A 25,038-nucleotide genomic window follows, 5' to 3' on the forward strand; every position below is an offset into this window, starting at 1 on the left:
CTCCTTATAGAAAGGAGATCTGGTGTCCTGCCATGTTAATAGCCTTAAATCAAGCAATCCTGTGACAGTTTCCTTAGAAGAGCTGGTCTTGTGTTTGGAAACAAAGCTGCAGTCCACTGCTTCTTACGCTTCTCACACCATTGGTAATAGCTGCAGACTTCTGCGCTTGCCTGTGACTTTTCCTTTCAGTTGCTAGAAATACAGACTTTCAATTGGAATCACCTTAAAATATGATTTCTTTTTGCAAACCAAAAATGTCTTAAGTCAGTAATAGTAAAACTCTCCAAATACATTTATTCATCATCAATGAAAATACTGTACAATATCCCCAAAAAAGGAGTGGGAGAAGGCAATGTTTTAAGACTGGCTTTCATCAATGTCTTTGTCGGGATCCATCTCTGCAGCTTCACTTTCCTGTTGCTGTTTCTTCCACAGTTTAGCCATAGCAAGTAGTTTGAGATTAGGCTGATTGGCAGTATCTTCTGGGAAAATATAATCATAGTATTCCTCCCAGCCAGCATCAGACTAGGAAAAAAATGTAACAAAGAAAGCTTAAGCTGCATGTTAATGTCAGCTATTAGAATGTGCTTCTAATGAGCATAACAATAAGATGAAATTAAAATCAGTGTTTGTTAAACTACCACAACAGCTAAAACCAACTAGCTGGAGACAGTACTACTTCTACTATGGATAATGAGCAGAGGAGGTAGATCTGGTGGACTGTACTTTTCCCAACAAAGCTGAGAAACAGATACTACAGATGTACAGTACTACCTGAAGCTATTTTGAGATGTTTACCATAGCAGGTTGAAGTAAAACTAATTTGGTATGAGTGTTTTGACTTGACTCAATCTCCCACCTGGACATGCTGAAGAGCAAGGAGCTCAGCAGCATCTGTTTCAGGCCAGTGCTTTGCTTCAGCTACTGCAGTAAAATTCCTACAGTTACAGCATCCATCCCAGCTGAACCTGGTTTGTGTCTGAGATAACAGCATAAAGCCACCAAGAATTCAAGATAGTTACTTGCATAATTTTTATTCTTACCCCATCTTCAGCCTGAAGTTTTCTTCTCTTCTTTATTTTTTCAGGCATAAGTTTATCTATCCTCTCTTTAGTGGTATCAGTTCCAAACTCCTGTTCAAAGCTTCTCCAGGATTCCAGAAGCATGACTCTCTCCTCTTTCTCCTCACAGTTTCGCATTGCCTTATTAGCCTCTTCGTAAACTTGCCGGCATCTTGGCAAACTCTCCTCCTTCCCTGCAGAAAGCTCAAACTGCGCAAAACTGATCCATACCTGTGGTGAAAGCAAATKAAAACCAAGGATGTTTTGTTTTGTTTTTTAATAAGTAGATAACCCTAACCTTCATGTAAGACACTTGGACAAATTTATTGTAGTTGTTTTGAGTCATGATAAATTTGTTTGAATTTAGTCAAACTAGAGCACCAAACTATATCGCAAGGAAAAATAAGTTGTGATTTTTTTTCCCCCCCCCAGTGTTTTTGTAATTAAAATTCCAAAGCTGCTCAGTAGGAAGAAGGCTGCTTTGGAAAGCTTTTGCAAAGCTCTCCTTCATATAGGAAGAATAGCTGCTGTTAAACATCATTGAGTATTTTTGGTTTGGGTTTTTTTTCACATTTTCATGGCACAGGCCGGGGCACAGCACTGGGAACTTAGGTTCACAGCTGATCTGAAAAAGCCACAAAACCAAAGCAGTCAAGGCTCTCCCTCCAGCATGGACCATAATCGAGACCAAATCCGTGTTCTGCGTACGTGTACATACTTTAACATGCTGCGTCCGCTGAAGTAATCTGCGGTAAAGGTTTCTTGTTTTCTCATACTCTTCTTGCTCAATTTCAAAGTCAATATAGGATTTCCAAAGAACCTGTAAAAGAGAAGTGTCTGCTTATGTTCACAGCATCTTCAGACAACCCTGTATCTAATACTGAGATAATGAAAACATTTTTTTTCCTTTTTTTAAAAGGAGGAGCATGGGTAAACAGGAAATTTGTAGAACTACATTTCAGAGCTCTGTGAGTATTAATTGACCGTACTACCTGGAATTAAGGCTAAGTAATATCAAAGCTTGTGCACATAATCCAGTCAAGAACTGGCTGTTTAGGGATAGAAAAATATTACTGTAAGCATGTTTCTCCCTCTATGTTTCATCATGGATTTTATAGCCCCAAGTAACCTGTCAAGAAACATGCTAAATAGATGAGAAGCAGACTAAGCCACTATGATAAGCATTTCTGTTCAAACTGATAGATTATCTGTATTTTAATCAGCCACACTGGGTAATAAATGCCTTCAAATTTCACTACCTCAGAGTTCATCTACCCCCTTACCTCTGGCATGTCTAACCGGGGCTGGCCAATAGCCAGCTCATATATCGCACGGGCTCTGTCGATATCACCGAGAATGGTCTCTAATTCAGCAAATTTAATCCATGATGTGCAGTTTTCTGGTGCAAACTCCAGGAATTTTTCATACAGCTTTCGGCAGCGATCAAATTCTCGCAATTGTAATTCCAATTCAATATAACCTTTAAAGAGTTTGTTTTTTGGACATTTCCCTATGGATGTCCCCTGTTTAAAAAACAAGAACAACAACGACACAAAAAACACTCAGAGGTCTTGCAAAAAAAAAAACCACCCTATTTTCTGAACAATCTTTTACTGTTCAGTATTTGAACTAAAATTCAATTTTGAGCAGTTTCTCAGGCTGACCAGGACCAGTATGAAATACAATCAGTGTTTACAAAGTGAGTGTGCATCCATAAGCTATCAATGGAAACTCTGAAAACAGAAAACCTTCTAAACTTGTTTGATGCTTTTAAGTAATAGGGATTCCCCATGAATTATCAGTTGAAACCCTGACTCATCAAATAAACATTTCATCTTGAGTCAAAAGCTGAAGAAAGCACAGTAAGCAGTTCCTGAGTATCTTATATTACAAATTATATCAAGAGAAACTGGCTCCTGGCCCACCACTGCTATTTACCATTGCACAGAGAATTGTCCACACTCCCTGCCTGCTGACTTACAATAGTGGATAGATAGATAAATATGTTTAAAAAAATATTTTGGTGCCAAGCTGTGAGAAAGCAGTTTCTGATTCTTATTCTGGGAATCTTTTTGAAGAGTTAAGAAGGGGTGCACCTGAGACAGGTACACCTACAAGCCTGCAGCGAGCTTCACTCTTTGAAACGCTTCTGTAGGCAAGTATTGTTAAGCACTGGAGCCTCTCTCTTCCTTCAAGCTGATTTGAGCAATTAATTCAAAAATCAAACTTCTTTACTGTGATTCTCCCACACAACTTTCCTACACATTGCCTACCTCAGTACTTACTAAATGGAGGAAACCACTATTTGGGAACATCGATTTGGTCACCATTATGGGTCTCTCTAGCTCCACAGTTGTCTTCTCTATTTCAAAATATGCTTGGTTCGCCCCCATTACTATTTTCTGAAGTAGTGTAGGCTCCGCCTGATCTCCTGTCATCCCAATTCCAGTTCCTCTCAAACCGTAGGAAAGCAAAGAACCCACACAACATGTGCAGCCAGTGAAAATAGAGCAGCATGCTGTCCGCATACTGATAAGCATTTCAGCAAAAGGCGCTGGACCTCTTCTTCTGCACAGTGACAGTGTGGGACCCAGATACCCTCACCTCAGGACAGAAACGTGGTTCAAAGTCAATTCACTGGGAAAGAAGGGAACTGCTTGCCGAATCTAGGTCCAGTCCAAAGAAAGATTATGGCTGTATCAAAATCTGGTTTCCAAAATATGGTGTGACATACTAAAAACAGGTCCGTCAAAGAAATAACAGAAGGAAAAAGGACTACCAAAAAGAGAAGCCTCAAAGAAATCGAGGAAACTAGACTTCCAGACAGACCAAAGCAGCCTTTCCAGAATCCACTAAGTCATTTACCCCTAAAAATGAAGGGTAGAGGCAGGGTGATGATCCGTGAATATGCTAATGTTTAGCCGTGGTATCTTAAGCCAAGTCTGAACAGCAGCACGCTTAAGGACAGATGGTTGTGTTCTCCTGCAGGGAGGCATTAACAATCTCACAGTGGACGTAATCCCTCTGCTTCTTTTTTCTGGTCAAGGGCAGGAGTCCAGCTCACCACACAAAGCTTTACTAGCACATTAGGGGGCAAACATGCTCCAGTGTCAGCTACAGGAGGCCATTCGTGTTTATGCCCCGTCACCGCTGTGCCACAGATAAAATGGAAACCCCACCAATTTTTCTCTTTAGCGTCAAACCACCTCAACTGTTACCAATACTGGCTTTCTCTCCAAATGCTTCATGCTGTCACCCAGCTTATTTAAAATATCCGAAAGGAACATTTTACATTCCAGAAGGTTTTTCTGCCAAAACGTATTCCCTTATTTTCTGACATGATAGCGAATTCAGTACCGGAGTTCAGTTCACTCTCTTAAGCCTGTCCAAAGCCCCTGTGATTGCTTCTGTTAGCAATCTGCCAGCTGGGACTCAAACACTCCATTGTGTAAATCTCAATTTCTCAGAGTCAAGAACTACCGATTTTAAAGTGTTTGTTAAAAAGCTATTTTTAGCGCAGGCATCATTTAAACAAATCAGCAGCAGCTAAAAATTTACAAGTGCACTAAGCTGATTTGGGTACTGTTGCTGTTCAGATGAGTGTTTTGCCTGCTGAAATGAGAAAGCTGCATTCATTTCAGCCAGCAGCTAATTCACCGCATTTCAAGCTATGCTTCTTTTTAAACCATACATGACAGTAAATAGTGGTCCCTGCAGATTTCCAGGATGCTTTATTTAAATGGATAAACCAGCAATTTATAAAGGACAATTTAAGATCTTTTAATGCCATTCCCTTGCTGTYATTAGTTAGTTAAGGCAATTATGGAATTAAGTCCTTCTTTTACTTACCAAAGCTCTTCTGGCAAGTGGCAGATTTTTCTGTCGTATTTCAAATTGCGCATACAGTAGCCATATTTTGGCAAATGTAAACTGAAAGAAAAAAAAAAAAACGCGATGCCTGAGTTGGAAGCTTAATAAATGATGCTGCATATGTTCTTTAAAAAACATCACGCAGACTACACAAAGAAATGTTACTGCTACCTCAGTTTGTTGCATTTTACCTCAGTGTTTTGCTGCTGAAAAGCTGGGAGTTCATAACCCCAAACAACCTTTCTAAGAAAGGACAATTTTCTCCATCATGGATAAAAGTGAAAATGGCCAGCACAGGAAGTTTTCTCAAGCAAAGACAATGGTTAGTTTACCACTAAATCAATTAATAGTTAATCAATTCTTAACGATTACAGATTACCTAATCCACACATCTGRTATGCAGATGACATGATTAACATCACATTAGAAAAGGAAATATATATTGCCTAAGATTTTGTGGCATTCCAAAGCAAAGCTGGTTGATTGTTTTAAGGGTTGGGCCATGTGGCAAGATTAATTAAAGCTCACTGACAAAAAAGAGAAAGTCAGTCTCGAAGAGGTGTAACCCTGAAGATGTTCACCAAATGCCCCTTCCTCAGCTGGGACCATGCAACCGAGTAGAAACAGTAGCTATTAAAGGCAGCAGCCCCCTGCAAAACGGAACACTAGATATTCTGCAGCGGCTGCGAGCCCGTAGGCTGAGAACAGCTACGAAAAGATCAACCTGAGGAGGAAAACAAACAAGGGAAAAAAAAGAGATAACAAAGTTCTCCCCTGCTGCTTAATGGTACTAAGCTATCCTCTGACTTCATGCTATTTCAGCTTTTTAAAGCAAATTGGGTAACTTGAAAATACTGAAAATACCCTTGCATCATGTCTGTCCTAGGCAACAGAACATCAGTGCGTGGCCTGCTGTTTCCCCCGATGATGCAATTTGCAGCCATCTAACACCTTAACTGAGGAAAACGTTGTCAATTTTGGAAGAAGAAATTAATGCTACTGGAAGGGAGTCTGCTTAAAATTTTGGATAAATACCTCCCTTGTTCCTGAGCGGGAGCTTCATGRATGTGCCAGTAGTTGTTTGGAAGGGCGTACACCCCTGAACCTTGTTCTCRTCACTGCAGCTGACTGAGGATAATCCAAGTGGCTTCAGGACTAGGAAGTGGTGGGAGTGGGGAAAGAAAGCTCAAGGATCTTGGTCTTGGGGATTTTAATCCCAGACTTGAGACAAACTATTAGAGAAGCCTTACCTTCTTGTGTGGAATGAGCTCAACACATGCCTGATACACCTGCCTGGTTCGTTCTGGATCCTGTAAAAACAGGCAAGATTAAATACTTCATTCACTGCTGAGATTACATTGGGTTTTGAATGAGGCAATAGTTGCCAAACTCCAGAACAATACTAGAGTACGTTTAAGTCCAGTTGTTTAGAATCCTGTGTTCTTAAATATATATATGCTTACTTATTTCTGTGCATAATTCAAAGATGGTAACTTCTAAGAGTCAGTAAGAGTCATCTTTTCAAAACAAAATTTAACACTAAGATTTAGACAACAAAACTAGGAGTGGCCCTCCTAAAAAACTCTTTTGGGGGAAAAAAAATTTTTTTCCTTTAACGGACTCTGAACAGCTACGAAATAAAGAGCAGCTGGAACATGAAATGATTGATAACAAACACAGAGAAGAAATACCTACGCAACCTCAGAATTTCTGGCTGCTTCACAGAACAACTTCATAAATTCTTTTGTTCAAGACCAAATTGTTTCACAAGTTCAGACCACAGCCTGGAACAGGTCATTCAAACAGAGCTAGGAAGACCTACTTCTGTTTTTATTGATCAGCATATTTCTGGATGACTTCGTGTGAAAGGGAGATACTCTTTTCCCTCCCCAAGCAAGGGAGGRGATGCTACACACAAATGAATGGAAAAAGACCTCTTAAGTAGCAAATCCTGTAGCTGATTACACAACACAAGATATAAGATGTTTAGCTCCCCATTTTCTTATTAAAATGAAAATATCTGTAGCTACTTACTGTAAGGAAAGTATCTGGAAAGGAAAGAAAAAACCCCGAGTTCTTACTACTTGCCTTTGCCTCCAGCTCTTCATATAATGCATAATTGATCCAAAGATAGATGTATCTCTTCCAGTGTCTCTTCTCTTGAATCGGGGGAACATTGGCAATGGCTCTTTCATACACTTCTCGGACAGTGTCGGCATCTGCATCGCTTTCAACTAACCTCAAGTAGTCAAACCACGCGTCATAATTATGTGGATTCGCCTTACAGAAACATGGGAGCAAAGAAATGGGAAAGAAACTTCAGTAACTTTTAAGTAAAAAAAATCCTGTTCCTTTACATACAGCTTTTATTCAGTTTCTCCTTTAAAAATGGCTACTGAAATATTAATGAAAACTGTCAGTCTCAGGCATACTTAAGGCTTTTGAGGGGGTGGGTTGTAATTTATTTGTTTTTATTTTATCTACAAAGATTCTTTGAGTGAAGACAAACAAACCAAACAGTGAGAGGGTAAGGGGAAATGATGAAAATCTGCAGTATTCAGCAATTCAGTGAATAGTAGGCAGGTATGGCACACTTACTTCCTCACCAAAAGGTATTTRTACACAGACAAGGACTCCTGTAAAAGTTACTACGTAACAAAAGTGAAATAAATTACCAGCTAAACTGCACGTCCCCCTAAGATGACTGCAAAGAATACTGAGGTCTCAGTGCAATCAAAAATTTTGGAGCCACAATCTATTTAGACTGCAGAAAGAAAAAAAGCAGTGAAGGCAAGTTAGGTACCGTTCTCTCCTCTATAGATTGAGTTCTGCCTCTAAAAAGAATGGAGGGGATTAGGGATTTTTTGCCTTGAGCATCGAGGGTAACGTAAAATTAGTTAGCCTTTGTATCACAAGGTGCTCGAGTAGCTTAAGCAGCACCTGTGTGTGTGATGAGCCCAGAGGATGTTTACAATACATACCTTTACTTCCTCTTCATACTGGAATCTCCTCTTGCTGACAATAATGTCTTCAATTCCCCTTCTGTCCCCAAACTTCTTCTCAAAGATGGTGTAATTCTTGAAGAGATTTTGGGCTTCCTGTTTTGGAATTCTATCCAAGGCATATTTGTAGATCACCCTTACTCTTTCAAACTGAAAATATTAAATATCACTTGAATTAGATTTACAAAACAACTTCTCTCTCCTCCCCCAAAATCTGTGCTTTAATTTCTCAGTCAGCTTTTGACAAAATTTAATGTAAACAAGTGTTTTAGGACATGACTAACGGATCTCCCTGAAGAGTATGACTTGAAAAAACTGATTCTGTAACAGGTATCACCATCTCGCTTACTCATTTACAGGTTTGGGATGCTTAGAATAGTTTTAAGAGGCTGTGGCGTGGGGTTTTTCCTTCCCCTTTACAGAATGTTTTCAATTGCTTAATGTCCTGGGTACTTTCAAGCTGGCATCTGGGAAAAACATGGCTATTTCAGCATTTTTATCATGTAGATAATCGACCCACCATCTCATAGAAACTTAGAAATCTGAGGATCTGTATTAGATCCCATGGCACTAGGACAGATTTGGTGCCTATCTTTCTTAAAAGATATTTCCTCAATGTCACCAAATGGCAAATAAAAGTAGGCAAAAAATTGTCTCCTGAACTCAGACTACAATAACAAGACCTCATAAGGTGCTGAAGAAACACAAGTTTTGAAGTAATGTTAAATGCCCTTGAGTTTGATATTTGAGAAGAAATCTTGTGGGAGTGGTTAGTATTAATCCCGTGTATAATCAAGAAGGTCTTACTTCTTTCTGGTTCTCCTCAAATTTTGCAAAAGCCACGTACAAATGCTCATCCATATGCTCTTCTCCAAAGAACTCCACTGCCCTCTCATATACTTTCCTTGCGTGAGCAAAGTAACTGTGCTTCTCTTCAAAGCGGGCATACTTGATCCAGTTTTTAACATCAGGATGAACAATAACAAGTAGAGTTATGTTAAAGAAACGGTAACAGTTGAATTGGACATTTCAAATTCCATTCCTCCCAGGGACTACAGGGTCACGGACTACAAACCACCACCCAAAGATGATATATGCAAGTGATACACCTAGGAAGAAGACTCTTCTGAGTTCTGAGCAGGCAAAGGCTTCATGTTCAGTCCAGAGAACTTAAGGAGAGGAGGAAAAAAAGAGGTGTGGGGGGGAAAAAAAAAAAAATCAGGCAAGGGTCATGAAGAAGAAGGAAATTTGAAACAAATTATGACTGCAAAGAAACTGGAAACATGAGTACCGTTAAATAAAAGAGAGGAAGAATCCAAGCCCAAACCTGGGTAGGAATCACAATGCGCTAGAAAGGATATATCTCTCATAAATGGTACGYGCCCTGTCCACCTCCTTGTATCTCAGCTCAAAGTTAATATAGGAATGCCAAGCTTGCTCCTCTGGTTGCCACTCCATCCAACGTTCAAACACCTGACGTGATCCAGCAACATTCCCCAACATCTCTTCCATGTAAGTATACTTGTACCTTAGGAAACAAGATCAAGTGTTTACAATCATTTAGTAAATACTTAAAAGTACAATGATTTCTTGAGTGTTCAGTAAGAGCGTTACTGAGATTTCGCCACCTATTCACCACTTGCACTCCAGAAGTGCCTATAGATACTGTTGTGATTGGCAGCATGCAGACACGCAAACATCCTTCTCCCACTACTGTTAACCACTTGAAAAGATCAAAAACTTTCCAAAACTTAAGCCTTTCCATTTTGGGGGATTAACCGAAAGAACTGCAGAAACAGAGAACACAGTGCACTTTTGCATGATGCCTAAATAGAAAAATGACACATACTCTTTGAGAGTAAAAGCAATGCTGTACTCTCTGAAAACATACCAGAACTGGTTGACCCTGGGGAGGGTAGTAATGGCTCGATCCCAAATGTTTCGGGCATGATTAACCTGGCGGTTCTTCATTTCCATTTCCGCATATTTCAGCCAGAGAGTGACATTTCTGTAGTCTACATCTAAAGCACGTTCGTAAATGGAACGAGCTCTGGAAAGTAAAGAGACATGGTTGAAGTATGTTGAGAACATAATGTGCCCCCAAGACTTTGATGGTATTTGTCAGCATGTATCTAAAAAGGTTTAAAAAGAGATGCCTGCAGCTATAGCATAATTACCTTTGTATTTCTTTTAAGCTCTCCTCCCATTGTGCGTACTTTATCCAGTTACTGATAACAGTTCTGTTTTTTCTTATGTTATCTTCAAAAGTCTGAGGAGAAAATTATTTCTGTAAGTAGGAAATTCCTCTGTGCAGAATGATCTTGTTATAAACAGCTTACAGAATATTATTGTAACTGGACTACATTCCAAATATTACATCTATGCAGATGTTGAAACAAGTCATACTCAATAAAATATYTTCTAAAAATTGCGTAACAGAGCAGCTAGAAGCAGAGATCAGTATATAGATGAGGACTAAACTCAAATTCCTGCAACTTAATACATAAAATACTGAGAGAATAATAACACACAGCACTCAAATCTTTTCCTTTTTCACCCTCAATCTCCTGGTTAGCTATTTCAATAGCAACATTAACTGGACATACAGAATCCAGTCATTGCAGACAACACTGAATATACTTGGATGTGTCAGCAAGAGTTTGTTCGCTTCGATCTGTTTGTATCATTGCGCTCTCGCGCGCTTTTTTTTCCCCCCCTAAAAAAAGCAAGGTGCATTATGATYATTCTCTTGATTTAATATTCTGGTGCCAAATGTGCTAGACAAATTTCACAGCTCATGAAATGCAATGGTGAGGSCCTCTTCAGTGTGTTGTAGACTACTGTCAGGACCACTGCTATTGGTATTTAACATGTGGCTAAACATGGTTTAACACACACARTTAACATGTGGTGTTTTGTTACTGCTCTTCAAACGAGGGATGAGAAAAATGCAACATCAAAACCTGTTTTTGCAGTGCCGTGATGTTGATCATCTAACTCCAGTTGCCCTGTACGTGCCTGAGTGAGATAACAGCATCACCATCCGGCACTGTAAAGCTCTAAATCTTCATTAGGAGTCCTAAACATGATTGTAAGAGCGCAAATGGACACCCACTAAGGGCTGAGTACACAAGTGCCATCTGCTTGTGCTAGAACAGTCACCAGTTCTGAATATACGCATATGCTTCAGCAAATGATGTTCCTAATTTATCTCTASATATTGGTTCTATCTTTAGACATTGGCTGTATCTAAAAAATAACTGAGTTAGTCTAGTTGAAAACATTTAAAGTTCACTGTTAGTGATATACTTGGCCTTTGCTTTCTTTTGATCCAGGACAGGAACTGTCAAAGCAGAAAGCAGATCAAAACAGCACGCAAGTTTGCACAAGCAAAGGAGTTCTCTTTTTAAATAAAGAAGAAAAGTTTATACCTAAAGTCTCACAAGCAAAATGGCTAAGTTTGAAGGCAATCATCAAAACATAACCATGATTAATGTAGACAGTTATATTCTAAAGTCTGCCCAATAATAACATCATATGGAACAGGAATATCAGTTGGAAACCCATACCCTTATTTTCTACTATACAGTTGGGGGCAAAATAGCAGCATTAGTGTAAAGTTAGCTAATGTTATGTCATACTGCCTGGAAAGATACTGGGAACAATGAAAAAACTCCTTATAAACCATGCAAGCCTTGCAATGTTCTCAACATATATGTGATTGTGTTCAATGTGTTATGTACTACCAAATTTTATGTTAGACAGCATRTTTACAACTTAGAATTTCTGCATGAAAGTATCCAATTTTCTATTGAAAATGTTTGGATTTTTAATAATTGCTATTAACCTGAAAAGTGCACTAGTAATGTGAAACACATCTTGCTTAAATTAAGAAATATTAAAATTTTAGTGTTTTATATGAGCAGCAATACTGGGGGGGGGGGGGTTGCCTTTACCTTCCTTTTCCGAAGTTTATAGTCATTTAGCTCCTCCTCATCTGTGATCTTCTGCTGAGGAGGCGGTGGAAGAAGTTCAAGCTCCCTCTCTTTTGCTTCTCTTAAAAGCTGCTCTGCTGTGATCTGAACTTCTGCAGGTGCTTTATTTTTCACCTGTAAAGTAAGGGGGGGTGGGGGGTTAATATAAGATTTTCCACGTTAACGACAAAACTGAAGCATCCCATCGTGAGCAATTTAGTCCAGCAGGGACTCAGTGCGTTCAGTGCTCACCAAAGCGGGATAGGGGGCCAAGCTGAGAGAGAAAAGGGTCTTATTGGGTGTATCAGCCCAAATCCGTGCTGCTTCTKCCCGCAGCGCCAAAAAAAAGGGGGGGACGACTTCCTAAAGCCGCGAGCCCGGCGCGGTTCCGCCGCGGAGAAGACGGGGATCGTTACCGACCCTCTCGTGAGGGGGGAGCGCTCGCAGCCCGGCCAGCGAGGCCGCCCCTGCCCGGTCAGGCGGCTGCCGGGCGCCGCCGCGGCCCAGCCCCGACCCCGGTTTGGGACGACTCCCTCCCTCCTTCCCCCCCCCGCCGCCGCCGCGGGGCCGGGCGCCCCGTCGAACCTTCGCCACTTTCGGAATCCGCTGCTTCCCGGCCGCCGTAGACGCCATCTTGCCGCCTCTCCGCGCCGGCCCCAGCCGGGGCCCCCGTTACCCTCTGACCTCACGCAGCGCCGTTGCCGCGGCAACGGCGGCGTCGCGTCTAAACGGCGGCTCCGCGCGCGCACGAGAGAGAGCGAGAGCGAGAGCGAGAGCGAGAGCGAGAGCGAGAGCGAGAGCGAGAGCGAGAGCGAGAGCGAGAGCGAGAGCGAGAGCGAGAGCGAGAGCGAGAAGCCCCCACCGGCGAGGACAGCGTGCGCTCGTTTCTCTCTCCGCCGGCCCCCAGCCCCCCCGCCTTGCCGCGCTGGGAGCGCCGCGAAGCGGGGAACCTCCGCGTCGCAGCCGGGGGAAGGTGAGCGCACGGCGCGGCGGCGGGAGGCGCGGCAACCTCCCCCCCCCCGACCCCGAGCCCCGAACTACATTTCCCAGCGTCCCCTGCGCGCCCTGGCTCCCGGCATGCTCCTGGCGGTGGGGCGCGGCGCGGCGCGGCGCGGCGCCCCCTGGGGGCCGCTGGCGTGAGCGAGGTCGGGCTCGGGTTGGTCTGGATTCCGCCTGCCGCTGCAGATTAATTAATTAATTAACGAGCTAGAGAGGAAATTGTTCTAAGAACTGGCTCAGAAAAGGAACAGCTCCTTATCTGCTTGCTTTGCCAATTTTCTTAGCTGTCATGTGCTGTTCTCCTAATATAGCCACGGCAGTTATGACAGGAACAGTACATTTTGTTTTTATGAAAACAGTACATTTTTAGTGTATAAACGTTACTTTCTGTCAGTCATAGTTGCACTAGTGTTTGAGGGGAGGCGGACTGGTATTTTTCAGTGCRTGAAGCTAAACAACTAAATATGGAAATTTGGCAAACTGCACATTCCTCAGCTGCAGTAATCTTAATGCTGAAGTCAAACTTGCTGACAACATTTAAAAATTCCTGGGTTTTTTGATTTGTGGAGATGAAATTAATAAAAATTAACCTATTATTTTAGTAGTCTCGTAGTTTAAAGTTACTTAGTTAAATGCATAAGTGAAGTATGTGGACATTTTGTCTGCTCATTTTAGGAGCCATCCTTCACTTAGCCTTAGTATAATCGCTTCCACTGCACTAGAAAGAATATACGTGTCTTACAACTTAAAACATCAGAGAAATTGCCTATAAAAGCTAGTGGGTTTTTCTTTTTTTGTAGATGTTGTTGTCGTACTCCATATTAAGTACGTACGTTCAAGCCTAGCCAGATGAATGAGGCAGGGGTAGGGCAGTGGCCSTAGCTATCTCTGTACAGGGGTTAAAACCGGTGGACATGTATGATGCTTCTGTACGTAGAGAAAATCTCTCGCTCGCCAGACATCTGGAAGACAGAAATTTCCCTTCTAGTCATTAGAGGGAAAACTCATGAGATTCATCTTTCTGCTCACTACAAGAATGGTAGTTGTGCGTTCCTAGGTATGCAAACCAAAACTGGATTCGTTCTGCATAACAATTCTGTCCACTAAGCCCGTGCGTTAAAACCTGCTGAAGACGTTTTGCCTCAGGTCAGTGCCAGGGCCTTTTTGCAAACACAAATTTGCATGACTGGGACCAGTGGTATTACATACAATAATCTCTTGACTGTGTATGAAAGATGTAGCTGTACACGTGACTTTGTATTTAAAAGGTAAAAGATTCAGGATTTCCTTCATTATCTCATTTTRGTTGGGATCTGGGGAGCACAATTGGGTGATTGGCATCATATCTGGGTTTGGACCCGATGTTGGAAATGGCTGTTATATTTGGTAGATTGGTAAAAGAGTTCTGCTAGTCTAGATGYGTTGGCAATATTGACTTTTTCTTTYTTTGGATTAGCAATGCAGTGTTTTACACACATATATTTAAGAAATTGCAGTAAATGACTGTGTTTGGTCCATTTCTRTATTTTTACCTGCCTAATTTTTATTTCCGTTACAACAGGGTATAGTGTGTCCATACAATAATGGGTGGCAAMACAGCTGAAAGATAAGTGAACTGTTAGTTGATAGTCACAGATGGGCTCACTGCCTGTTGCCCTCTATGTTCCAAAATTGTTAGACGTCTTAATAAATCACTTGGGACCTGACAAACTATGCAAATGTGGAACCACACAAATATTTTCCTTCTGGGCAGGGAAGCTATAGAGCTTTCAATTCCTTCTGAAGTTTAAACATCAGTGTTGATTTAAAAAAGAAGCTTGAGGAGCTGTTTTGGACAAAATGCGCTTAACTCGTTTGAGGTTGCTGTTTAACGTTATTACGTCGTTATTATTCTGATCGCTTGAGCTGGTCCTGCCAACCCTCTAGACTGAAAGCTCTTAAGAATTTGAAATGACTAACAATGAGTACTGTTCTGATAAGTAGCATGTGAATGCCTTTAAATAAAAAAATAGATGCAAAGGCAGTTTGTAGTCCATTAAAAACACTTCTGTGTAGCATGCGGAATACATACAGTAGGTATGAGCGCCTGCTGTATTTCCACATGTGTGCRCTGTATCTATATGCAGGGAGTAGTTGTGTACACGTGCAGAGGCCTCCAGGAATTAGGCACTTACMTTGCAGTCTTCCCAGTGCTTTAAAAAATTCCATTTCAAGTAACTACGTTCAACAAGGAATCGCTGCAGGATCTGCTAGAACAGCAATGTYTTCTTTCTCTTTGTTACAGTCCATAAAATGACTGCAATAACTTCATCGAGAGGAAACACAGAAGTGGTCAGTGCCAGAAGGACRGAATCACATGATGTTCCTGATATTATCAACCTCATCAGCAATTCTACAAAAACAACTTTTGGAAGGATTAATGTCACATACCTTTTGTAAGTAACTCTTTAGGGATATTATATTTCTGTTCTTGCAGGAAACGTCAAGAAATTGTGTTATCTTTGAAAGAGCAGACGAACGTTATGAGCCTTGACACAGTGTAGCGTAGTGGCTTTTTATGCCATTCATCGAAAGGGAAAGAAAATCTGCTTCCCTCTCCTTTTCCGCTACAAATGTGCACGACTGCGCTACCTCGGATCACTGCAGCCGGGGACAGGATTTGACTCTGTCCTACCTTGCTTTTTATAAAAGTTCAGAAGAAATACTTCTGCTTATTACCTGATGAAACCATTGGATTCCAGTGTCTGCTGTCTGCTTCATCTAATTGAAGCCTTTTGTCAGCTGGAGAGTATTTGCAATAGAGGGGTGGGGATTAGCGGTTTTGATCGCTGTGTGGCCGTGACCCTTCTGTTCTCTTTCCTTGCTTGTGTCTAAACATTCCCCTTCTCTGCCGGTGTCCCCTTAAGGAAAGGAGTTGTTCGGGAGGGGGTTTCGCCTCTCTTGTTCTGCCTTGGGAGACAGGCTCTCTCCATCTGCTGTAAAGTGTGTGTTTCAATGTGCCTCTTCCTTTGTACTTCCCTACCACGGCGATACTTAATATGCCCCGTGTTAGGACATCTGTATCCTAGCTTCTTGCACGGCAAAGCCATTAGCAAAAGCAGGTCGTTGTGGAAGCCTTCTGCTRTAATATGTGCAATGCTGGAGACTTTCTTTTCTGTGCAGTGATGTATAGCCCACAGAGACGGAGTGCGTGAAATGCCAGTGGGTCATTTCAAGCTTTTTTGCACTTGTCCTTAAAGGCAAATAGATACCAGCTATTGGGGAAAAATAGAATTATGAGGAAAAACACAAAGAAGAGGGAACTTTAACTCTTGCATGCCAAATATGTAGTAATTGAGAGTTAGAAAAATCATTTGAATTGTTATCATTTCAGAATCCACTAAATAAATAAGTGTTTGGAATTGAGGTATTAACAGCAAGTTAGGACTTAGGTGATGACGTTTTATTGAGGCTTGAGCCTCTGAGCTCTTTTGAATGTGATTAATTTTACAGTTCTGACAGGCTGAATTATATGCTCGGTGCTGCTATGCATGGTAGTTAAGTTGAGTACATGCATGTGCAAGATTAGAGTCTGGAGAACTTGAAAACAGAGAGAGAGAGATGACTGAGGGTCTAAAATCTAGTGATCTTTATTTTCCCCATTTCCAACTGGTAATTTATTGATGGGGAAAAAAGGGAAAAATTTGAAGAGAAGGAGAAAATAATATAAAACTGGCTTTATAAAGGGTTCTCCTCCTCTAGAGAGACGTCAGTGAAAGACAATCAAAGAAGATTCTTTTTTATTTGGTGCATCTTAAACAGGTAGCGACATCAAAGGAAGATGCAAAGGGACAGATCGTGCAAGTGTGTAAATGGTTCGTGGGGGTATTCCAGGATTCCATGAGTTAGAGGTATACTTTAAGAGGTGAGGCATATGGAAGGGAGGGACTTGTCTTTAACGTTTTCCCCTTCTGTCAGAAACTGTCAGCTTGGGAGAACAAGATAGATACATCTGGTTAAAAACCAAAACCAAAAAAAAACCATCCACAAACAAAAAGCCTCATAATTTGTAACTTGTGTTTACATCTATGTATTACATATTAAGAACCCTGTTTGAAGAATAACTGAAGACCCGTATTTAAAGTTAGAATTTATGGCAGCAAATTTGTTCCAGCCTCTCTGCTGCAGTGAGAGGTATTGTATGTTAGGTCTGAAAGATAGAGGCTTGTGGAAAGAGTACAGCTTGAGTTTATGAATGAAAGGATAAATCTGAAATTGGAGGAGGGTCTACAACGTTCTCTCAGAATAGTACCTCTTGGTTCAGGACATTTTATTTGTGCAAGGCCTTTTGACTKAGCCCAGTTGTGAAACGCAGTATTTACATTTGTATTCACCTTTTATTCCAAGGTGCTTTGGAAACTGTGTCCCTAGAGGTACCTTTGCTTTAACAAGGGAGTTGTGCGCAGGCTGACTACTGCTTAGGAATCCACCCAGGGGCACTCTGAGGTCAGGTTTCAGCCTTCATCCCTGCAGGATTTGCTTTCAGTCCATGCAAAACAAAGCAAAAAAAGGACTGTCTCAGCAATAATATAGAKATTTTCTTGAAAGTAAATAAGAGCCTGTTAAGAGCGAACTCATTTTTGAAGATGTTTATTTAGCAAGATACTATATAGTGTCAGTACTGCTGTTTTATAACTCAATAATTTCACTGTTAATATTTTTAAATGGCAAATATTTTTCTTGATAGTTTACAGAACTTATTTTATATTTGCATTGTTTACTGGGTTAGTATTTTGAAGTGTGGGCATACTCAATGGATATGACACACACAGGCTGCCTCTAAGACAGATGAAAGGGAACTACAAACAGCTATTTTAATGTCATTATACCCTTCTGACTGTTTTTGTATCCGTTTTGAATATTTCTAGAACACATCCTGGTTACTAAGTATAAAACTCCCCTACACTTTTTTTTTATGTAATTTCTTCAACTTCTGCATTTAAATTGTTTTAACAGAGAAAAATCAAATCTTGCTGTGACGCTCTGCAATGAGAAGAAAGAGGCGATTGCCCATGCTTTGTTTCTGGACTATCCAAATTGGAATATCACTGATCAGTCTGACTGGGAATCATTCTTACATGAAAACTACATTAACAACAAATGCACTGTAAGTAAATTGTGTAATTTTAGTTGAGTTTTCACTTAAGGCTCAGATATAAAAATAGGCGTAGGCATCTAAAATGTAATTTAAGTAGAATTTAGACACTCGGATTCCTCACTAAACTCTCAGTTGCTCAGAAGTTCGTGCTTTTGCCACTGAAGTAACTTAAGGTATCTGCCATTCTGACAGAGGCCATTCGGGAACTGCACGTTGAGTCCTTTGCTAGACATGCTCGGAACACGTCTAGTGGACCGTGATAGTACTGAGAGCAGCGTGAATCGTAGTTGTCACCAATACTTTTCATTCAAAATGCTGTCCAGCTCTGGTGTCATCCAACAGAGCGTTTTTCCAGGAGAAAGAGACCTTGCTCTAAGGTTCTTCTCACTGTAGGGGACTTGAAATCCTCATTTCTCACCTTTTGGAGTAAGGCTTGCTATTTTATAGAATGGAATACTAATTTAATGGGTTCAGAGAAAGAGCAAGGGACGGGGAGTGTAACCCTCTTTGAAGGATGGTGAGTTAGGCTGGGCAGAGGACACTGCTGACGTGAGTGTCCCGGTTCTGGAGCTAGCTTGTCCGGCGCTGGTGTGGCGGTTGCTGCCCTCCGTTCTGCGTGATGGCAGTTTTCRTACGGGCTCCGCAGTCAGGTTTATGGATTTCCTTCCTCGAGCCCGGCACTTAGAAGTTCAGCCCACCCGTGCTGCCCATCATTCAGTCCATCTGGGAACTGGCTCTAGGACCGTTGAAAAAAGATGGAAAATGCTAACCATAAACACTCAAACCCTAGGCAGTATATGCCAAAATAATATACTGGCTGTATGGAAATTACGTCCAGACAGTTTGTTCATCAGTTTTCCAGTGTTGTCCTTGATGATATTAAACAACGGCTTGCAGAAAAACTGGCAAGTCAGCAATTGCATTTGAAAATGCTGTTATGTGCTGCTAAAAGAAACTGAAAATTATTACAACCAAAGCGAGCGTAGAAAAAACATGCTATTTTCTTATAATCTGTTGTCTTTGTCACTTGACAGCACTTTGTGTGCAGGCATATGGCAGGCACAACCACTTCATTTACTGTGCAGCTGCAGCTGCCCGCGCTGGGTCGTGCTGTGCTGTCGGTTGTGTAAGCTCTTCCTCAGGCTGTGTGCTTGACAATATCTCTCGCAGTAAAGCTGCAGCTGACATCAGAGCGCAGGGGCACGCAAAGAGAAAAAGAAACAAAAAAAGAAAAAGAAAAAAAGAGAGCTTGAGCATGTTAGTAGTTCCTGCTCGTAAACAGGAGTGAAAGATCCTTCTGAATGTTAACAAGGAGCAGAAGAACCCTTGCTTTTCTAAAATAGATTATTTTCTAAAATCCATACCTAACATTCAGTAGATGTTTTATGCTTCTGCACTGGCAAAACAACTGAACGTATTCTGAGTTATAACTACATGAGATATTGTCAGTTAACTGCAAGTTAAATCCRTGCCGAGGTGCTTAACAGAATTGAGACCTTTCTGAAAATAGAGTTTCTTGAAAGTGTAGTTGACAAGAGTCGTCTCAGAAGTGCTCAGAGATAGCTTAAGGGTCTAAATTATGAATTGGCTTGGGCAGAATTTAATTAGTGAAGCTGCTTTACGGGATTGTCTGGTTACCATCGCTATTCAGAACTGGTTACAAGTCAAATTCTTGCCTCCTGGTCCTCCTCTTGGGCCTCAAGAACAAACCGTTATTTTTTTCTCCTCCTTTCTCTTTCACATTTTACAAAAATACATAAAAAGTCTGGTTTTAGAAATGGCTCTTGATGTTTATTCATTACGACAGCCTGTTATCTTTATGCTGTTCCATTACTGCAGACCTCTAGTAAAATCGTTCTTGCTGTAAAGTTGCCAAAATTCAGTGGTGACTCTAGCCATTACATTTAACTGAAGATTAAACTATTCAGAAGACCGGAAGTTTTCCTATTTAAAATACTTTTTATAGAAATACCTCATCTACAGATGGACCTGCATTGCCTCGACACTTGGAGTAAATATGCAAGAGAAAACAGCTGAATTAACAGCAGTTCCCGTAGAAGGGTATTCCTTTGCTGGAAACCCTATTTTCCAGGTTAACTGGAGTCTTTTAGTATGCTCTGTTTCTGACTGGAGATGTAATTGTGCCTAATAATGTAATCTTAAGTTTTTGTTATTTTTCTTCCTTCTTTTAAAGAAAACGGTTTTTGGAGTATGTGAGACTCATTTTTTAACCTGGAAAGAAAAAAAAAAGTCTTTCTTCACCAGCCAAATGTTAAATTAAATGTTGCTAAGATTTAGTTGTTAATAGTTGTTGTTAAATTAAAATGTTGTTAACGTTGAATTAACATTGTTAACTAAAAACAACAGCGATGCGTGTAAAATGTACTCTAACGAGAGTCAGCTGGAGTGTAAATCAATTATCAAAAATATTACAGAAGCACAAATCATGATATTAAAGAGCCTTTATGCACATAGCTTTATCTACCCAGGCACTTTGGAGGCAGCAAGTTACTTATATGTGAAGCTACTCATTTTGCATGCAGATTATATAAATTGGAAATAAATGTGCATATTAACATTTGTATTGATTTAATAAATACTGTATGCCTGGTGTTTAGATTCTCTTTCTGTGTATTGCAGCCTTTGAACACGTTGTTCTTGCATCTTTTTGTGGCGAGAGAAGAATATGCAGCTGGATGTTCCCAAGAAATTGTTAGGTGAGTTAATATGTAACTTTCTGTAGTGAAGCATGTACACTTTCCTCCCATCATTGGGGAGGCTATGGAATTAAAAATGCCTAAGATAAACACTGGACCAGAATTAGCTGTCTATCTAAACAGTCTCAGAAGGTAATAAAACATAACCCTGTATTAATCAAATACGCACTCTCGGCTTTGAAACCAAACTGTCCCAGTTCCGAGTATATTTTCCAAACAGCRTTAAGCATTAGCTGTATCTTTGCTATAATTTTCCACAGAAATATCAGTACTGCAGTTGCAAGGCAGATTGCTTTTTAGGAGTGGAAATTTAGGCAAAAGAAAGATCGAAACGCGTGACTGAGCAGAAAGCGTAAAAAGCTGTGGATGTGGCTGGAATATGGTTGTTCACATGTGGTCTTTTGGAAGTTTGTTAGCTACAGATTAAATAGTAGAGTGACTACACACTATACAGTACAAACAGCACTATACATCATTGCGTTAGCTCACTAGTCAAACAAGCGTTGCTCAGGTTGTTTGGTATAGCTCACAACATCCCTACATAAACAGAGTAAATTGCATTTGGTGCTGTTGCTGTCAAATTTACAGTTACTTTGTAATGTCAAGCAAGCTCATCCAGATGCCAGGTCAGAGATCTGCCAGCAGATATCTGGCATCTTTAATTTTTTTCTCCACTGGGGAACTGATATAAAAAGGAGGAAGTATGAAATCTGAACATTGGGAGATTAAAGAGAAAAATGGGGTAGAAAAAAATAGTCAAAAATGCCCAGATGATTTTCATATCATCCTATTTGTGACAAATAAAATGTTTTAATTTTAAGCCATGTGGATTTATGAAAGAAGATTAAAGACACTGGAGAGTAAATTTCTTACATTAAAAGATTTACTGTTGTATCTAATGTGTGTAGTGATTGAAGACTGAATATAATTATGTTATTTGTCCAGGACAATTTTTAATGTAGTACCAGAACTGCAATTTGTACTTCTCTTCATACCAGCTGATGAGAATTTAGGTAAGAATTTAATATCATTTTACTCTTAAAATAATGAGAGCAATTTCAAATCTCATTATCATTAATATACACTATGTTATTTTTTCAAATACTAAGAACAGTCATCATTTTCTAAACATGCAGAAAACTCAATCCTAAAATACCCTTTAATGGTCGTCCCTTGTGAAAGAGGTTTATGTGGTTGCAGGTTCCTTCCAGCAGTCCGTTCAGCAATCTATCCGTTTCATATAATCTTGGAACTCATAACTTTTCCAGGCAAATTTAAACAGAGGAGTGGCGATCTCAGCAATGAATTGCTGCAAGTTTCGTGCAGTTGTGGCTGAGCAGAGAGAGGGGATTGAAATCAGTGCTCATACTCTGGCGGGCGGTGGCTAACAGGTCACTCAGTGTACGGACGCATACTTGTCCTCCGGTCGTCAGACCCGTACGTCTGAACCCATACATCCCATACTTTCTTTCGCTTAGCCAGGTGGCTACAGGGGGAGGAGAGGACTCTCTGGAGTGGGAGAGGAGGAGTGCGGGAGATAAGAAACTAGCCAAGGTGCAAAAGATGGAGAACGCGCATCAGGAGATGGGTCTTTATTAGCTTCGTTGTTCAGAGAACAGTGTGTAACTTGGAAATTCAGTCCTGAATTCAGACTATGAAACCAAGCATCTGGTTAATGGCTAATTTTTGCTTGGAGCTTGCCTTGAAGTGAACTGGAACCTTTCCTCATACGTTGATTTCCAGCTAGCTTAGGTTCCAGGTCATGTTACACAACTGCCTTCCTAGTGGTACGTCAACTACGGAAAAGAATAACTGAATAAGGGGGTTTGTTGAAACTACCCTAACAACAAATCTCAGCTTTCCTTCAGCATAACAGCTCTTGACAGAGAGAAAGAGATTCTCCAGTGGCCTACGGCGTTGGTCATTAGGCTGCTTTTTCTATAGGGATTTGCTCCTGCCAATTTCTGCTTGCCTTGAAGCTCATTCGGGTTTCGGATGCTGGAGGCTGACTCGGCTCTCGCCTCTTGTTCCTACAAGGCCCTAAGGAAGTAGACACTGGTTACTTGGAGGAGCTAAAAGAATTGACTGAATAATCATTAACAAGTTAATCCATTAACAATTCTTTCACGTTTATACTACTGCCGTTTCAGCTTCATTGCTTAACTTAAAAAGACTTAGAGCATTATGCCATCTGTGATTTAAATTCAAAACTCCATTTTCCTCAGACAGTTCTGCTGATGATTGGAAAGTTTACATAATGCAATTCCTCTGTCGCTCCTAACAGATTTGTGTCATTCGCAGACCCAGCCTTGGGAAATATCTTTGAAGAGATGACGACTATGCCAGGTTCCACAGTGGATCCGAACTTTACTTTGCTTGTGTGCCACAGGCATCAGTATTGCCCCCAGCTGTACGTTCGCAAAGCAAGGTAATGCGGTTCTGTCTCTCCTACTTCTGTGAGTAGGTCTGGGTCAATTAAAAAAACTCTCTTTTTTGATTTTTCACATCAGCATCTTAGTTCAACTGCCATTTTTCCTTGATAACCTAATTAAATAGTTGTTTTATGACTGTGCTGTCTTTATTCTACTTCATCACAAGATCAACTGTATTTTTTGTAAAACTATTTTTTTTATAGAAAATAATTCAAACTTTCAGCTGTGATGTTTATTCTGCGAATCTATTGGCTTAATCACCTGCTGCATATTTTACTCAATGCATTTGAGCTTTTTACTATGGTTTCCAGGTCTCTTTTCGAGCATATTACAACTAAATTTTCATTTCTCTTGTTACGTCATATTCTGACCAGTTAAGCAAAGTCTGAAGAGGAGGATTTATCATCTAGAGGAATTGTGTAATAGTAGAGAATCCCTAGTTCCAGCAGTCGTGCAGACATGGAGAGTAACCCTTCTGCTTTCCTCTGGGTTTTTCAGTGTCAGTACTTCGTACATCCTCTCTCGCTGTGTTTCAGGGGAGCAGTAACGTTGCCGTTAGTACTACTGTACCTGCTTTTCTTTTTCTTCCAGTGCGTCATCTGTTTCAACGCGTGCAGTCTGGAACAAAGACTCTTTCACAATACGCCCATACAAAGTGCCATTTAACACAGCCTTGTTCTTGTTTGGGGATTTTAGTCATAAATGTCGTTGAAAAAGTCGAGAAAGAAAAACATAATTCCGAGTCTAGCCGCTTAGCTGCCCGTAGCCCATACCAGATAGAGGGATGCAAGTCGCTCAAGCAGCCTTGCCTGCTGCCGCCTAGCTGCCCGTCGACTCTTACCGCTCTGTTTTTCCCTGCCGTTTGGATTGTGCTGCCTATGCCAAATCGCAGCTCTCTGTGCTTGTGCCAGCATTGTGTACAGTAAACCAGAAACGCAGAGTTTCTGCCCTATTCGGCCCTTGATTTTTTTCCTGGGGAAATTGCTGGGCCATACACTCTCTCGTTACTCTGCCGACGCTTCCCTGTAGCGCATTCAAAGCGTATCTATCACATTTGGGTTCACTCGCTTGTCCTCTTCACACTGGGAAGAGTGTATGTATTTTATGTGGTAATATTTTTCTTTCATTCGGATTCATTCTGGAGTTGTTTTTGTTTGTTCTGAGCGTAAGCCTTGCTATGTGCTTATGTAGTAGAAGTATGACTAAAGAAAGGTTTCTAGTACTCGTAGCGGAAATGGATAAAGTCTGTCATGGTCCCCATTTTAGGGACAAGCGCATCCTGGGTGCCTACATCATATGACACTGATACGTGGTCCGTACTGACCAATGCTAACAGGGAAGCTGATGCCACATTAGGCACGTCTCTCTGCCTGCTAAATCCACTTCTTCTTAGTTCGTGGGGTAGCTGATGCCACTGCCTTGGACTGGATTCTGACAGAAGTCTGTCTGTCGTAGAGAGATGTTTTAACCAATTTAATTTTACCAGACAAGCCTGAAACAGATTGATGGATTGGGCTCTTTATCCATCAGTTTCAGTTAATGTTTATGATATCCTGAGACTTGGTTTTTGAGCATTTTGAGTATAAGGACTGAGGTCTGACCTGGACCACTTTACACAGTCCTGCTATAGCTCTGGATGTTTCAGTGTGTTACAAAATCATTTGCATGCTAACTTGATCTACACTTTTTAGGCTTTTAAAAAGTATTTCCTTTTAATTTTCTACCATCTGTCTATATGTTAAGGAACCTTAATACTGAGGAATTATCGGTAAGTAAACTAATTCCTGCGGAGTTAAAGGTTTTCCATATCCCTTGCTTCTGCCCATTATGTTTGTTTTTTATTTAA

At 40.8% G+C, this 25,038-nt stretch overlaps 2 protein-coding genes across 2 annotated transcripts in view; one reads left to right on the forward strand and one right to left on the reverse strand.

Moving 5' to 3' along the window:
• Window positions 1-271: 271 nt before the first annotated feature.
• On the reverse strand, window positions 272-12,637 carry CRNKL1 (crooked neck pre-mRNA splicing factor 1). The gene is made up of 14 exons (XM_026060204.1): window positions 12,493-12,637; window positions 11,890-12,042; window positions 10,111-10,202; window positions 9,825-9,983; window positions 9,295-9,461; window positions 8,741-8,919; window positions 7,913-8,083; window positions 7,020-7,211; window positions 6,182-6,241; window positions 4,911-4,991; window positions 2,345-2,584; window positions 1,780-1,881; window positions 1,044-1,292; window positions 272-525 (listed from the first exon to the last, which is right to left on the reverse strand). The coding sequence occupies exons 1-14, from the start codon at window positions 12,538-12,540 to the stop codon at window positions 358-360; spliced, it is 2,061 nt and encodes a 686-aa protein (XP_025915989.1). The 5' UTR covers window positions 12,541-12,637; the 3' UTR covers window positions 272-357.
• Window positions 12,637-25,038, forward strand: part of CFAP61 (cilia and flagella associated protein 61) — a 123,048-nt gene continuing 110,646 nt past the window's right edge. The window contains exons 1-6 of the mRNA XM_026060200.1: window positions 12,637-12,880; window positions 15,191-15,341; window positions 17,902-18,052; window positions 20,684-20,760; window positions 21,706-21,773; window positions 23,062-23,188. Coding sequence (XP_025915985.1) covers window positions 15,199-15,341; window positions 17,902-18,052; window positions 20,684-20,760; window positions 21,706-21,773; window positions 23,062-23,188 — 566 coding nt within the window. The 5' untranslated portion in view covers window positions 12,637-12,880; window positions 15,191-15,198. The remainder of the gene's footprint in view (window positions 12,881-15,190; window positions 15,342-17,901; window positions 18,053-20,683; window positions 20,761-21,705; window positions 21,774-23,061; window positions 23,189-25,038) is intronic.

Source organism: Apteryx rowi, unplaced genomic scaffold (assembly GCF_003343035.1).
Source record: "Apteryx rowi isolate R43461 unplaced genomic scaffold, aptRow1 scaffold_167, whole genome shotgun sequence".
NCBI classification, from domain to species: domain Eukaryota; kingdom Metazoa; phylum Chordata; class Aves; order Apterygiformes; family Apterygidae; genus Apteryx; species Apteryx rowi.